We start from the raw sequence: 16,398 nt of genomic DNA, 5'->3' as shown, positions 1-16,398 counted from the left end.
TTTTTTTTGGATAAATACCCAGAAATGGAATAGTTTAATCATATGGTAGTTCTATATTTTATTTTCTGAGGAACCTCCATACTGTTCTCCATAGTGGCTACACCAATTTACATTCCCACCAACAGTGCATGAGGGTTCCCTTTTCTCCACATCCTCGCCAACACTTGTTATTTGTGTAAAAATGACACCTCTGTTTTATATGTAACAGAAAGAAAACAAAACGGTTGTTTTAAGACTTAGCTGCAGTCTGGGCCACTTAGGTTAGGACGAAGACAGCATTCTTCAAGGGGATTTTTGTTTCCTCTGGGAAACCCTCCTAATGAGCTTATAAAACGTAGAGACCCTAAGGTAATTTAGACTCCTGATCTGACAATGAGGGAGAAGGAAGTTAGGGTCCCTGAGATGGAGGGGAGAAGGGCCTTTGTAGAGAGAAGAAGCCCTACCAAGATGGTAGCAGATGAGGTTCTGAATAAGTATGAGAAATGGCCCTCATCTGTACTTTCTGCTCAATTTTTCTGTAAATGTAAAATTGCTCTAAAAATTAAAGTCTATTAATAGACTTTTCCAGTTAATAGAAAGAAGGAAGGAAGGAAAGAAAGAAAGAACGGAGGGAGGGAGGGAGGGAGGGAGGGAAGAAGGAAGGATGGAAGGAAAGAGAAAGCCTGAGAATACTAGGCAGTTGTATATTCTGTGCTATAACTCCCTCCATTATCCCAGACATTCAGTAAACTCTGCTGAAAACAGCTGCTTTGGGAAAAGGAGGAAGAGAAATGGTGTCCAGTATGGGGTGAAGCCATGCGAAAGGCACAGCACTCATAAAGGGGAGACCAAGAAGTTGGGAGTGGCAAGAATTTAGAGCAAAAGGGGACCACAAGAATGTAAACCTCGAGGAATCTCTAGAACTGTGTTGTCCAGTACTATAGCTACTAACTACCTGTGGCTATCGAACGGTTGAAATGTGACTGACTAGTCCAAATTGAGATGCACTGTAAGCTAGTATGAAAAAAAAAGAATGTCAAATATCTCAATAATTTTTATTTTAATTACTTGTTGAAATGATACTATTTGGGGTCTGTAAGGACAAATAAAAAATATATTATGAAAGTTAACTGCACCTGTCCCGTTATACCTTTTTAATATAGCTATTAGAAAATTCAGAATCATGTATGTGGCTTGCATCATGTTTCTACTAGACAACACTACTCTAGAATCTTGGGGAAAAGCCATAAACTTGCTAGAGTATAAGACATGGGGAGCTTAAACACTTTCTTTGGATAGTAAAAAAAGGGATGATCCCAGTAAGTTGGAGACATAAGACAGCAGACTTGACAGATAAAGTATGGGAAAATACAAATTTACAAGAACCGATGACAATTTTTTTAGTAAAATTTTGTTTAAACTAAAAATAATTCCTATGAATGACGTGTTCTCAAAATATGATGTAATTTATAAAAAAATTCAACTTTTCAGGAACATATTGATAGCATGAAACAAAGTATATATGGTACAACTTTCCAACATAAATAACTTACATTCAGTCCTTCGATTTAAACTAGAAGAAAAGCATGGAAACTTCTACCTCCCGGGGGATAAACGAATGTGTCTTCTAATATCTTGATGTGTTGAACAGTGACCACCCGGAGACTAACACTTTGTACTTTCAACTAGAAATATAAACTACATACAGGGCTGCCCTTGTTTACTTTTTTCTGTTTATTTCATATCAAACCTACTCCTTAAGCCATGTCTCAGGAAATCTATGAGCACAAAATAAAACAAAATATAATGCCTGACCCCAAGTTAGCCAATCTGGATGTAAGCAGAAGTTATATTTTTTTCTGACATGCTACCTAAAAGGCTCTAATTCAGTACCTCTGGGTTCTGTATTATGTAGAGATATGGTTATGTGTATATAGAATTGGCAAACTTCAGACCTGGGGTGATTTAAATATCACGTGGTCTAGTCTCTTTCTTTTACAGATAAGGACACAGAGCCACAGAGAGGTCACTTGCCTGAGACCATAGAGCTGCTTTAGTGGCAATGGCAGGACTTAAGGCACACAGAGTGCGGACACAGTCAGTACCCTGGGTGTGACCTGATGCTTCCTGATAACCAACTTGGGTCGTCTGAAAACTGGGGATTTATCGTACTTGCTCATAGGGATTTCCAGGAGGATCAAAGACTCTCTCACTATATGATGCGCGTTATAGCCTTTGTCATCTCTGTCACGCTCAATGGGAGTCAAACTCATGCCCTTCCTTCCCCTCCACCTTTTTACCCGAGCTATATGCCAGCGCTCTTTTTCCTGAAAAGGTTACACTCAGTGAAAGAAACAGCTGTGGACTCCAGAAAAGCTTTTGCCCGCCGCCTTTGATCATGTATTTGAGGGTCTCTAGGCAGCCTGGAGCTTACTTGAGAGACCCCGGGGACAGCTGGTTAAAATGGCAATGCTGACCGTTTGTAGCCTAAGGGGCTCAAAATGAAACACGGTTTCCAGGAATGAGAGTGGGTACCACGTGCAGAGCCCAGAGGAAAGCTACAGAGCAGGCTCATAGCCTTGCCCCTCTTCCGCCTCTTCCAACATCATTGAACCCCAGCCTGAGCTATCCAGACACGCCCTTAGCTCAAGTAACATATTTCTCACATAAACACACAGAAACTACTCGCTTCTTCCTTGGCCACTTGGCCATGCCCTGGCTCCAGGATAACAGGACAGCACATTTCATATGTAGATGCCAAGAGCTGCACCCCCAGAAAGGGGGGCTTGTTAACAGAAATCAACCACAGACGGGTCACTTCTTAAGTGGGAAGTGTTTTCCTGCTTGGAGGCCTTCCAAGTGTTCTTGCTTAATTCTTACTTCTCAACACACACACACACACACACACACACACACACACACACACAAGCACGCACAGAAGCCAGTGTCCTAGCACCCCAATCTTAAAGTTTTCCAGTCCTCCTTTAAAAAATGGCTTTGGGACATGGTTACTTTGAAGTAGGAGTCCCTCATCTCAGTGAAAAAGAAATATAAAGTACAGATAAACAGCAAGGTCCTACAGTGTAGCACAGGGAACCACATTCAATAGCCTGTGACAAACCAGAATGGAAAAGAATATGAAAAAGAATACGTAAATATATGTATAACTGAATCACTTTGCTGTACACTAGAAACTAACACAACATTGTAAATCAACTATACTTCAACAAAATAAAAAAATTTTTTAAATATTTTTAAAAAGAAATATAAACTTGGGACTTCTCTGGCAGTCCAGTGGTTAAGACTCCATGCTTCCATAGCAGGGGTCACGGGTTTGATCCCTGGTTGGGGAACTAAGACCCCATATGCCGCGTGGCACAGCCAAAAAGAAAAACAAAACAAAACAAAACACAAAACTCCATTTTCATTGCTCTTCCACAATTAGTCTCCCCTCCTAGGATCAGGAACCTCAGTGAACACCCAAAGACAGTGCACTGCTGGTCTTGGGGGTGGGGGGAGCTCAGTCTCCCCCTTAAGTTTAATCCATTCCCAAATTAGAGAAGGTGAGCAATTCCAGGGTCTGGGAGCACATTCATTTACCATCTGGTGAGCTGGTGTGGAGTTAAGGGGATGGGGCAGCCTCCAAGGCAAGGACATGCACACAGCCAGGAAGCTGGAGGCTCCATACCTTTGCAGGTGAAACATCTGATGTGGAAATGTTTGGTCTGGACCCGAAGCACTTCACCCTTGCACGGCTCCCCACATTTATGGCAGTGAATGACAGGTTTCTCTGACGGGTGGTGAGGGTCCTGAGGGTGGGCCACTGAAAGAAAAACAAAAAAAGATCCATGTGAGTAGAAAGCATTCCTACAAAAGCAGTCATGGTGGGCACGCATAAACATACCCAGAATTTTAGTATCACATGAGCCACATATTGATTCAATAAGCACCGGTGGAGCCTCTGCCCCCATGTCATAATCACGGGGACACACAGATCAATAAGAGAGCTGTGGCTTTAACAGTCCGGTGGGGAAAACACTGGGCTTGCTCCTCTGGCAGCCAGAAGTCTTGTCTCTTCCTCCCAGACTTCTCCAGGACTAGGTAATTGGGTCATTAAGTATATGATCTTATTTGGTTCAATAGTGTACGGTACGTCCCTATCTTGATTTAGAAAGTGCCTTCCAGCCAGGAGTTCACTGCAGACTGTAAGTTCCTTGACAATGAGGACCGTTTGTTAAAGTTCGTATTTTTGTGTTTCTCCCCGTTTTTACTTCTCCTTCTTTCCCCAGCTCCTCTGAACACAGCAGAACACTCGTGCACCAAAGGGGCTCAGTTAGCATTTATTTCCTTCTTAGTTAGCAGGCACTGGCTAGTTCCTCGTCTCCAAAGAGTCGTTCCTGATCCTCATTTGGCAACTCAACCCGTTGGATGTCTATTACGAGCCTCCTATCGTGTGCACAGTTCCTGAGTGGTTGAGAGTCCGCCTGCCGATGCAGGGGACACGGGTTCGTGCCCCAGTCCGGGAAGATCCTACATGCCGTGGAGCGGCTGGGCCCGTGAGCCATGGCCGCTGAGCCTGCGTGTCCGGAGCCTGTGCTCCACAACAGGAGAGGCCGCAACAGTGAGGCCAGCGTACCGCAAAAAAAAAATAATAATAATAAATAAATAAATTAGTAACTACGTGGATTTCTCTGAATCTCTCCTGTAAAACAAAGGGAATTGGATCAGCGGATTTCGAAGATCTTTCCAGGCTCTAAAATCATATGATGGGGCTTACAGGGATTATTCTCCCAGTTTCCAGAGTGTGGCCTTCAGAGAACAGAAGTTATTGTGACTGCCGTGCCCCAGGAATAGGATTACAGGCTCCTCTTACAAAGGACCAGGAGAGTAGAGGCAGCAAGGGGACACCTGCTCGACGCTACCCAAGGATCTTCACTGAACCTGCCATTTGTCCAGCCAGAGAATGCAGCGAGGCGTTCAGTGCTTTAAATTCCTTTTCTGATTTGGGTCCTCAGGAGGAGGAACCGTGTGATATACAGAAATGTATTACATAAGTACCTACATGAGCGTGATATGGGATAAGAACAGTGAACCTAAAATTAATCAACCAACACAAAGAACAAAGATGATTTCTTTTTTCAAACGGTAAAACCAGGTTGGACCGGGGGAGGGGGGTGTGGGCAGGTATTGCTGAAATTGAATTTAGAAAGCACCTCACAGCAAGGAGCTCTCTGTATACCACGAGTATAATAGTGCATTGTTTCCCTCAGACCACTGTAATGTTCTCATTTCGCCTGGAAAGAGTTTGAATAAGACAGTCCAATTAATCCATTACTAGTTAAATTCTCAGAAACAAGGTTCTCCTTGTGAGATTTAGACCAGGAGCAGGTGTAGTTTCGGGTTAAACTCCTGACCTGAAATCCCTGCACTGGACCCCAAAGTGTTCGGCAAAGGTATGAACATCGTGATACCCCTGCATTTCCTTATCTGCCTGCTGGGATCTCTCTTGGAAACCCGTATTCACAACAGAAGTCAGTACTATCTAAAGGAATTAAGAAGGGGCTTCCTTCCAAGATCTCTAAACAACCACTGACTTTTAAAATGATGTGTAACAAGGCCAAAAATCTATTCACCTGGGCATTAAAAAAAAAGTCTCCCTTAACAATATCTGCTTTATGTAAGGTCTTTCGTTTGTTTGTTTCAACCTCCTGCTTCCTATAAGAATGGAGGAAAATAGCATTTACGGAGCATCTGTCTGCTAAGTGCCAGGCACGGTGCTAGGTGCTCCCATATAAGTCATTTTATTTCATCCTCACCACCCCTCCCTCAGTGACTTGGGGAATACTGTTCCCCCTTGACAGGTGAGCAAATCAAGCCTCAGAGAAGCTGAGCAGCCTTCTCAGGTAACGGTAAGTGGAGGCTCAAAGATCTACACCCAGGGCTTTCTGACTCCCAAGCTCATGATCCTCTTGTCTAAATCAGAAATTTAGAAATCAGAAATTAGTATAAGTCCAGCGATGATTGTTGTTAAGTCAGGCAATAATTTATTTAGCCAGGCTCAAGTGCTGCTCTAAAAGCAGCAACTAGGACTTGGTTTATAAAGGCTTATGCACTGTGTACAGTAATATATTGCTAGCTGAGCGTGGCACCCAGGTGGTAATCCTCAAGGTGGCTCTGCTGATCCCCTATATCAGAACTCCCTGTGCCATGTACTGAATACGCAGATTCCTCAGCCCACTGAACCAGGGGTGTGTGTCGGGGACCTGTTATTTTCGTAAGCTCCTCAGGTGATTCTTATGCATACTACAGTTTAAGAACTACTGTCCCCTTAGAATTCAGACAATACTGTTAAGCAAGTTACAGAGAAGAGTTAGAGTGAAGAAAAGTAACCCACGAGACCATCCACCTCAGAAACAATATTAGAACACAGTGGATCTCTTGACTGTGAGGGAGAAGGCATTTTTGGATGAGAAATTGCACTGCGGTTTCTCTGGACACTTGCATTTTTTATAGCTAAGCAAGCCAGCTATGCTGAGTAATGATGAGGGAAGGAAGATATCCTTTCACTTCTTGGCTCTTCCCTTTGCCCTCAACGCAGGTGCCAATGCCCATGCTGGCACCAGTCACAGACGTCAGAACTGGGCTCAGCATCTGCATTTTGCAGGCATTTCCCTTTGGAAATATATATTACACTGCGCAATCCTCCATGCCCAGAGATGACCTTTATTTTCACCCAGAGATGAGCAGAGACTACATCACGTTTCCTTGCCTTTCCATCATACATCAGCCCAGGCAGACGCTTATCAGAACCACCTACTTGTGAAGAAATGGGTTCTGCTTGTTGGAGGACAGGATCCAAAGACCAAAAGAGACTCAGTATTTATTTCATCCCAACTCAAATCAGTAGAGACAAAAGAATCTCTCCGCTTTTTAAAGATCAATAAAGAGGTTTCCTTTACATAACTTCCTTTGGCAGTTTGGTTAATACCAAATGTATATTCTTTGGCTCAAGCCTACGTTTTTGAAATGTGCTGAGCCCCTTGCAACATAAAAAATGACATTAATTCTGTACTCCTCTCATTTGCCAACTAGCTCTGCTGCTAATTTCTACTCGATTGCTCCATCCTTCAGAGCCTGGGGGGTCCCTCCGTATTCTACCGATAGGGAAAATGAGGAGCAGAGAGCTTACACTCCTTGTGCCCAAAGTCAACAGCAAATTATTGACAGCGGTACACTCAGCACTCGGGCTTCCCAAGTTTCTTCTGCTGTACCAAGTCGTCAGTGATTTACCCCGGAATTTGGGCAGACATGGTTAAACTCTTCCATGGCTCATCCGTTTGTCGCTAAAATAAGAATAATACGATGAGAAACCAAAAGCATGGTTGCGTATCTCCTGAATGGCGAGGAAATGTATATGAAGAGCCAAGAATGTACTTGCCTGAAAAGGTAAAGGGATTCGTCCACTGCACAATATCCAGTTGGGAGGGATTCTGGAGACTCAGTTAAAACAGGCTATTGCAAGGCTAACTGAGGAGGTTCACAGTCAAGTAAAGCAGGTTAGCCTCATCCCTGGGACTCCAGCATAGAACAGAACCAAAGTTCCATTTTGGATGTGTTACTTTGGAAATGCGTATTAGAGATCGCAGGTGATGAGACTGTGTGTGGGGGTGGGTGGGAGGGGTTGAGATCATTAAGGAAACCTGTTACCTTCAGTGCCCCCAAGCAGAGGACATTAAAGGCTGTAAGAGGAAAGCTGAAAAGATTAGGTGGAGCCCCTCCTAATATTCCAGAACCAGCCTCGTCTTACCCAAGTTCTTTCCTTCTGAGGGACAGACCATGCAACTAGACCAGCAGAATCAGAATGTCTGAGAAAACATATTTGAAGTAAAAATCTCCTTAGCAGGTGACTATCACAGCCTATGACAGCATCCTCAGGATGAGTTCTACCTTGCCCCGGGTTATCTGAGTTATTCAGAATCTCTCAGGTAATAAATCCCCCTCCCAAGTACGCGTCCCTGTCATTAGTACCGTCACTCCCTTCGCCAGCCTTTGAAACCACACAGGCTTAATGGCTTTCAAAGCCCTTCCATCTGCATTATCTCATGAGAGATATCTCATTACTCTCATGAGAGCCCAACAAGGTAGGAAGAGCAGAAACTGTCAAGAACGTTTTACAAATGGGCAAACTGAGACTTGGAGGAACAGAGTGACTCACCCAAGGTGACACAGCCACGAAACAGAGAGTTGCCAATAAACCAATGCAGTGCTCTTTACACCCAAACGATCCCCTGATCACTGACACTTGGAGACGTGCAGCCATCCTGATCCCACCCTCTCTTTCATCTCCCACGAAATTCTGTCCAATCTCACATCCCTTAGTCATCCCTTCTCTCACCACATGAATCCAGTCTTCAACCCCTTTTTCTCAGATTGCTGAGAGTTCCCTGCTCCCTGGCTCCTTCTTCTTCAATGTGACCTGCGAAGAGTAGGCAACTCAAAGGAGTGGGGCATCACTCCCCACTCCTTAAGTTTGGGCTGTGCTTGGTGACCTCCTTCCAGAGGGGACAGTATGGAAGGGGGAGTGGGAGAGAAACTTTACAGTGGACAACTCTGACAAGCACTACCTCACCCAGGTGGTCAAGGTCAACATCAACAAGTCGTGTTGATAGCATGTACCTTTGATATGATGTGATGAAAACTAGTACTTTGCCCCTGTGACCTTCCTTCCTCCCCAAACCTCACAATCCGAATCTAATCATGAGAAAATCCCCAAAGTACCAGACCAGTACTCGTCAAAATCGTCAAGATCATCAAAAACAAGGAGGAAAGTCATATCGTCACAGCCAAGAGGAGCCTTGATGACTAAATGTAGTGTGGTATCCTGGATGGGATCCCAGAACAGAAAAAAGACATCATATAAAACCAAGAAAATACAAACAAAGTCTAGTCTTAAGTTAACAGTGTGTCAGTTTTGTCATTAACTATAACAAAAGAATTATATTAATGTAAGATGCTACTCATATGGAAAACTAGTATACGGAAACTCTCTGTACTATCTTGCTGAATTTTCTTTAAATCTAAGACTGCTCTAAAAAATAAAGTCTATTAAAATAAAACCAAATAACTTCCATTATCTCTCTCAGTCCCAATCCATCAAGTCTAAAGTTCTTGGTCTCATTTCAGAGATCTTCAATAACATGACCCACAACAGCTATTTAGATATTTAAGAAGAAACTACATTGCTGAGTACTTCTCACTGTGCTGAGTGGTTTTGAACTCTGGGAGGCCAACCCCAAAGATAGACACTAAAATCCTCTGCGGTCCATTCATATAAATATACAAGTGAGGCCTCCTGACCACTTCCTGGTCAGTCATCTGAAGCTTCTCTGAAGCTCTCACTGTAGCTTATGGTAATAAAGTATTTCATTCTCCTCCAAGTCCTAAAGCACTAAATACCTGCACTGTCACCCAGCACTTAATTTTCTCTTGTTTTGTGTTTATTTTGCTTCTGTTTCACAGTGCATCAATCCTGACCCTACAAAATTGCAAGCTCAATGGTCAATTCCTCCAGGTTTCTGGGATACTTCTGATTTCAAATAATCTGAGTTGTTCTCTCTGTACTTCTCAGTTCAATTATTGGATCAGGGAAAATACAGTTACCATCCAATACCACTATTGGAGCATCTCCCATATGAAGTTACAGATTCTTGAACTTATGACATCTCAATATGTAACTCTGTAACACCATTCTATTATTGTAACAAGTACAATTTATTGAATACTTACTATGTTCTAGGCCCTGTGTTAACTAATTTACACTCGCAATCACAGATAATCATCACAACTGCCTTTCGGGGGTGCTGTTTTATTATTCCTGTTGTGCAGAGGAAGACACCAAGGCTAGGAGTCAAATACCTTCAAGACTTATTTATGAAACAGAAACAGACTCACAGACTTAGAGAATGAACTTATGGCTATCAGGTGGGAAGGGTGGGGGGAAGGGATAGTTAGAGAGTTTGGGATTGACAGGTACACACTGCTGTATTTAAAATGGATAAGGGCTTCCCTGGTGGCGCAGTGGTTGAGAGTCCGCCTGCCGATGCAGGGGACACGGGTTCGTGCCCCGGTCCGGGGAGATCCCACGTGCCGCGGAGCGGCTGGGCCTGTGGGCCATGGCCACTGAGCCTGTGCGTCCGGAGCCTGTGCTCCGCAACGGGAGAGGCCACAGCAGTGAGAGGCCCGCGTACCGCAAAAAAAAAAAAAATTGTATAAAATGGATAACCAACAAGGACCTACTATATAACACAGGGAACTCTGCTCAATATTATGTAACAAATGGGAAAAGAATTTGAAAAAGAACAGATACATGTATATATATCACTGAATCACTTTGCTGTACATCCGAAACTATCACAACATTGCTAATCAACTATACTCCAATATAAAATAAAAAGTTAAAAAAAAAAAAGATTACACAACTAGGAAGTTGTCTGACTACAAAGCCCACACTCAGAAGCACTGGGTAGGGGATTTCCACAGGAAAGTATTATACAGCATAGAACGAAACCAAGCTAGTACAATGTACTAAATTCTGATTACACAGCTCAGAAGCAGTAAACACCCAGCTGCATCGTAATCCCAAAGGTAACACCTGCTAGTAAACAAGCAGATGGGAAATAACACTTCAAATATAAAAGAAGTTATTCCAGACTGCGGCAATTTATGGGGAAAGAACACTTACAGGGGAAGGGTAATAGAGCAAGGGGATGCATCCAGCCTCCACCCTGAGCAGAGGGGCCTGGGTTGGAAAACTGTCTGGTTAGGACTGGTCTGGATTTGCAATCACAAAATGATTTTCTGCTGGTAAGTTTGGTTTCTGTCTAAAGATAGGAATCCTATTATCCTGGGAGCCTACATTTCAGAGGAACTGCTTCACTACTGAGAAAGCTTTCTATGCTTCTACCCCATTAGCTCCCATTTAATTGTAAACACACATCACAGAGATGTGTTCTCCCGCCCTTCCACCGCTTCTCTCCACCTCCTCCCTTTCTTTATGCTCAAATGGTACTAGTATTGAGCCTAGGAATCGAGCAACTCAGGAGTTTAAATAAATGCACAGAGGGTTTAATTTGCAGTTTACCCAGAAGTCCATTTCCTGCTGTGGCAAGTGGTAGTTACGGGAAGCTACCCACTGTTACCATGTCAGTAGTTGTCCAAAATGACCCTTCTCTTAAATTGGCTTCCATGACCTAATTTCCTTATACCATGTTAGCCTGGTGGTCGGGATTACTGCTTAGCACAAAGCACACGGCCGCCTTGGCACAAACACTCCCGGCGGGCAGTAGGACGGCTGTGTTCTAGCATCCTGCCACTGGTGGCTTTCCGCTTGTAACAGATCCCACTATCTGATTTGCCTTTTCTGAGGCAACGCAGTTTGTCTCTGCTATTCCTCCAAACATAAAAGACACCGTCACCAATGGGTCAGCTGGGATCCTGATTATAGCAACAGCCCAGGCTTTAATCCAGTTAATCTGATTCCCCCAAGGCAAAGAGGTACTAGGATTATAATAATTCAGCCAGGAAATGTCCTCCGTGTAAATCATGACGCTTTTGCCCTGCTGTGTGTGCTGCACCTGCCTTCTGGGTGGGAAGGTTAATCTTAGAAAGGGATGTACCAGCAGTTCGGTGTCTTCTCCTCCTGCTTCTAAAAGAGTGTCTCCCTTGACACACCGTTTGGTTGAGATGACTCACTGAGGCCACTCCCTTCTTTGGCCTCCCCTAGCCCTTCTCTGACAGCACTTAGTCATTTAACTTTGGAGCACAGTCACCGGTAGAAAGCCACACCGCTCTCCCCGAACAGTAACTCAAAAGGACCCTGCAGGAGACCTGACTCCTAGCCCTGCCTCTCCTGACACGAGCCTCCGCTTCCCCGAGACCATACAGAAGGGCTAAGAGGGGCTTCCCTGGCGGCGCGGTGGTTAAGAATCTGCCTGCCGATGCAGGGGACACGGGTTCGAGCCCTGGTCCGGGAAGATCCCACATGCCACGGAGCAACTAAGCCCGTGAGCCACAGCTACTGAGACCGTGTGCAGCAACTGCTGAAGCCCGCGTGCCTAAAGCCTGTGCTCCACAACGAGAGAAGCCACCACAATGAGAAGCTCGTGCACCGCAACTGGAGAAAAGCCCGTGCGCAGCAACGAAGACCAAACACAGCCAAAAATAAATAATAAATAAATTTATTTAAAAAAAGAAGGGCTAAGAATGCCTCACAGGTTGAAGTGGGGACAACACGAGGTCATCTCCTCGTGGGCCAGCGCCCACAGCACCGGCCTGGCACACAGATGCCCGAGTCATCTGAATGTTGGGAAAGACCGTCACTAACCCTGATGAGCAGGAATTTCTAAAGTTTAACAACAATACCTTCTGAAATGTGATACAGCCTTTGAAAGTCACCCAGGGATCTCAAATTGTCCCTGCCCCAGCAATTCTACTTAGAATTGGATCAAGTCAAACACTTGGGCTGTGGCCGCAGCCTGGACCCTGCTGGCAGACCACCGAGGGACAGGGTCGCAGTCTAACAGCATTTAGGCCTAGGGTCCTGGGATGGGGTTTCACTTAGGCCTGGTAGCACTACCACTGCCTTCTCCCCCGCTAATTCCAAACCCAGACACATGAGAGGGGTTTAAAAAAAACAGAAAACCAAGATGTTAACTGTAGTGTCCCTGTGAGGTACACACTGAAGTCTGATATCAGCACAGGAAGCTTCCCAGCTGTCTTCGCCTTTTTTTTTTTTTTTTTTCTGCTTCTACTTACTGCCCAGGACACACTGGGAATTACTAACTAGTTAAAAATAGCACTTAAGACAAACGAATGAAAATTGTTAATATGCGTATGGTACTTCACAATTTACAAAAGGTGTTCAAATATAATATCTCCCTCGATCCTATCAACCTCAGATTGACCTCACTGAGCATTAGCAATGTTAAGGACCTTCCCTCCAAGAGTGGTGAGCTGGTAGGGCTCTTGCCTGCTGCAGAGAGCTGGCCTTGCACAGCTCTGCCCAACTGTGCGCTCAGTGACTTCACCTTAGTAGCCTGAAATCAGCCACGGGGCGGGTATTTACACCACGGAAATCGGCAAACTTTACAAATCAGGGCTTTGCCTTGTGCCCGCTCCCAGAGACGGTTGTGACATGTTTACTGGCACACCACCGTGCCCGAGGTCACCTGCTGGTAAAAAGCAACATGAGGATTTTAATTCAGGTGGTAGTAAATTTCAAAAACAAGACTTTGAACCCTTTCTGAAGTGGCCCTCCCACTCGCACTCTGAATAAACACGCACAGTCACCTTCCCCTGGGTCTCTCCAGCGTCCGCAGGCCTATGGGGAAGATGAAAGCAAAGGACTTGAGTTCACAGTATCCAACGTGCAGAATCAGACATGATCTTACAAACGCTGGAACTACACTTTAGGTATTTAGTCTCCTTTCAGAACTTCAGTCTGGCTTGTTCAAGCTTTCTGTATGACATAACTCTGCCCCGTGTTACCTTTGCAAGAAAAGGCAAGCACACATCATCTATACTTGTCACCTTGCCAGGTATTTTCCTCATCATCCGGGCGACAGAGAGCCTGACCCTGGGTGGTTCGATCGTTCTCTCATTTAACTTCAGGGATTCATCTGCTGGAGTGGGGGAAAAGAGATTATTTCCTAAAGTTTAGCAAAGTTCAGACTTAGTGAAGTCTATCACTGGAAAAGAAAAAATACGTTTGAAGTTCAACACGCGACCGGTGGGGGAAGAGGACAGAGACATTACATAAATGTCTCCATTAAAACTCCTAAATGCAGCCTTCCAATGCTTGAGAAATAACTTCTTAGCAACAAGAGTCAACAAATACTGACCACATTAAGAGCTGCTGTGTGTCCTGTGTTGTTCCAGGCCCTATGGGGAACTCTGGAGACAGACCTCCCGTGCCCTACCCAGTTCTGTGCACAGCACACAGGAGGCTCTCCCTGGGGAGCTGGTCAGTGCTGAGAGAAAACCACTTGGGAGCTGTCCTGGGAGGTTTAAGACTGTAGGAGAGGCACAGACGATATGCTAGGATTTCTGCAGGGAGAAGCATGCAGTAGGTTGGGATGAATAGCTGGAGAAAGTTCCAGGGAGGAAGGACTGGGATTTGAGACCGTGGTATAGGCAGAATGTAAATGGTGACAAGGGGAGGATAGTTCAGGGAGCAGGGACAGCGTGCGCCAGGGTCTGAAGGTGGGAGAGCTATGGTTAGTCGGGCAGCCCTCTGACCCAGAGGCTTCGTGGGCAAGAGCAACGGAAGGCGAAAGCGGCAGAGTTTCTCCCGTGACGTTTGTGTAAGTCCCAGATCCTGCCCTCAAAGAGTTTACACTTTTATGGGGTAGGTTAGATGGAAGGAGGTGGAGGAAAGGATAAACAGACAGATAAGGAGATAAAGAGAGACGGAGAGAGAAAGAAAGAGAAGGAATATGAATGGGAATAAAAGGTAGAGAGTAAATCGTGTGCTGAAGTAAAAGTGTAAACTGAGGAGAGAGAAACCAAAAAAATTTTCAAGAAGGAAGCATCCTTCCAGCTGGGTCTTTAAGGCAGGGTAGGAGGGCAGGATTTAAATGAGTAGGAAGGAAGAGGAAGGCATCTTAGATGATGGAGGGGTGGGACGGGGTATATCTGGGGACCGTCAGGACACCTGGTTTGGCGGAAGCACGCAGTGCGCAAAGGGCAACATGGAATAGAAGACAGTGAACAAAGTTTGACCTGCGCATCCTTGAAGGACAAGCTAAGGAACAGACTCTAAAGGTTCCTTCTCTCTCCCAGGTGGAGGTCTTGAGATGAGTGATATAATCAGAGTATAATTGGCCTATTTCTTAGGAGCTGAGTTAGGACTGGTTTTCAGCTCACAGTGCAGGCAAATTGGGAGCCACGCACTATGACATGATGGCTTTCAGCGAGGGGTCCCCTCCAGCGGTGACGTGGTCACAGTCCTGATTCTGGTCAGCCAGGCCTGGTGCGAATCCGGGCTCCACTCCTCTTAGCTCTGTGATCATGGAACAAGTTACTTTTCTTCCCAGGCCTCAATTTCCTCTTCTGAAAAATGGGTACGAAACCTATTCTGACACTTACAAGGATAAATGTATGTAAGGTGCTCAGCACTTTTCCTGACAGATAATGAGTGTCCATCAAATGGAAGCCATGATGGTTCCCATGCTGTTTCAGTGTGGGGATACGGTGAACTGTAGTTTAAGGTCCTTGATCATAAATAAATGACCATGTGCTCCGCCTGAAACACAAATACGTTGAATTTCCAGCTCTGCTGTCTTCTGTGGCTTTTAGCAATGGACACCTACTCTTCTGCTGGGTAACACCCAGTGAATGTTCAGTGCACCCAATGAATCTTACAGTTTTTGGTGTCATCATTTCAGTTTAACCCGTAAGACTCTAAAGGGCAGATCTTGTTTTATCAGCATATAGTTCACACATCCTAAATGTTACCCATTTAAAGTGTACAATTCAATGTTTTTAGGTATATTCACAGAATTGTGTGACCATCACCACAAGTAGTAATTCTGGTATTTTTTACGTTTTTATCACCCCCAGAAGACACCCCATACCCATTAGCAGTCACGCCCCCATCCCTCCCCTGCTCAGCCCTGGGCAACCACTAATCTATTTTCTGTCTCTATTGATTTTAAGTAGCAGGTTTGACTAGTGTCCGTTAGTCTCAGCTTCTCCTCTGAGTAATTGGTCCCTCAACAAGTAGGGTGCTAGGAGGGGTTTAGGGGACAGTGGGGAAGAATGCACAGGGTCTGTCTTCAAATAGTGTGGGCTTTTGACTCATGTTCAATCCCTTTGCTACAGAGCAACCGGAATGATCTTTTAAGGGCATTATTTGAGCAGATCATACCACCAGCTAAGGCCTCTAAGTAGCTTCTGCCGCATTATCCAAGGCACCCTATGGTAGCCCACGGAGCCTGCCCACCTCCCTGGTCTGTTCTCATGTCCTCTCCACATCGCTCCCAAGCTCCTGTTCCTGACGCTTCAAGATCTCCACATGCGGGCTTCCCTGGTGGCGCAGTGGTTGAGAATCTGCCTGCTAATGCAGGGGACACGGGTTCGGGCCCTGGTCTGGGAGGATCCCACATGCCTCGGAGCAACTAGGCCTGTGAGCCACAACTACTGAGCCTGTGCATCTGGAGCCTGTGCTCCACCACAAGAGAGGCTGCGATAGTGAGAGGCCCGCGCACCGCGATGAAGAGCGGCCCCCGCTCGCCACAGCTAGAGAAAGCCCTCGCACAGAAACGAAGACCCAACACAGCAAAAATAAATAAATTAATTAATAAACTCCTACCCCCGACATCTCCTTTAAAAAAAAAAAAAATCTCCACATGCCCCTTCCCT

The 16,398-nt window shown here is 45.1% G+C and overlaps 1 protein-coding gene across 5 annotated transcripts in view; it reads right to left on the bottom strand.

Moving 5' to 3' along the window:
* The window catches only part of ABLIM1 (actin binding LIM protein 1), a 318,168-nt gene that overhangs the window by 150,988 nt on the left and 150,782 nt on the right, over positions 1–16,398 (bottom strand). For all 5 annotated transcript variants that reach the window (XM_079899551.1, XM_079899553.1, XM_079899549.1 and 2 more), the window contains exon 2: positions 3,668–3,802. In XM_079899551.1, the coding sequence (XP_079755677.1) occupies positions 3,668–3,802 (135 nt within the window). The remainder of the gene's footprint in view (positions 1–3,667; positions 3,803–16,398) is intronic.

Source organism: Stenella coeruleoalba, assembly GCF_951394435.1.
Source record: "Stenella coeruleoalba genome assembly, chromosome: 16".
Lineage (NCBI taxonomy): Eukaryota > Metazoa > Chordata > Mammalia > Artiodactyla > Delphinidae > Stenella > Stenella coeruleoalba.
Note: the sequence above shows the minus strand (reverse complement) of the source record. Positions and strands in the feature narration are given on the sequence as shown.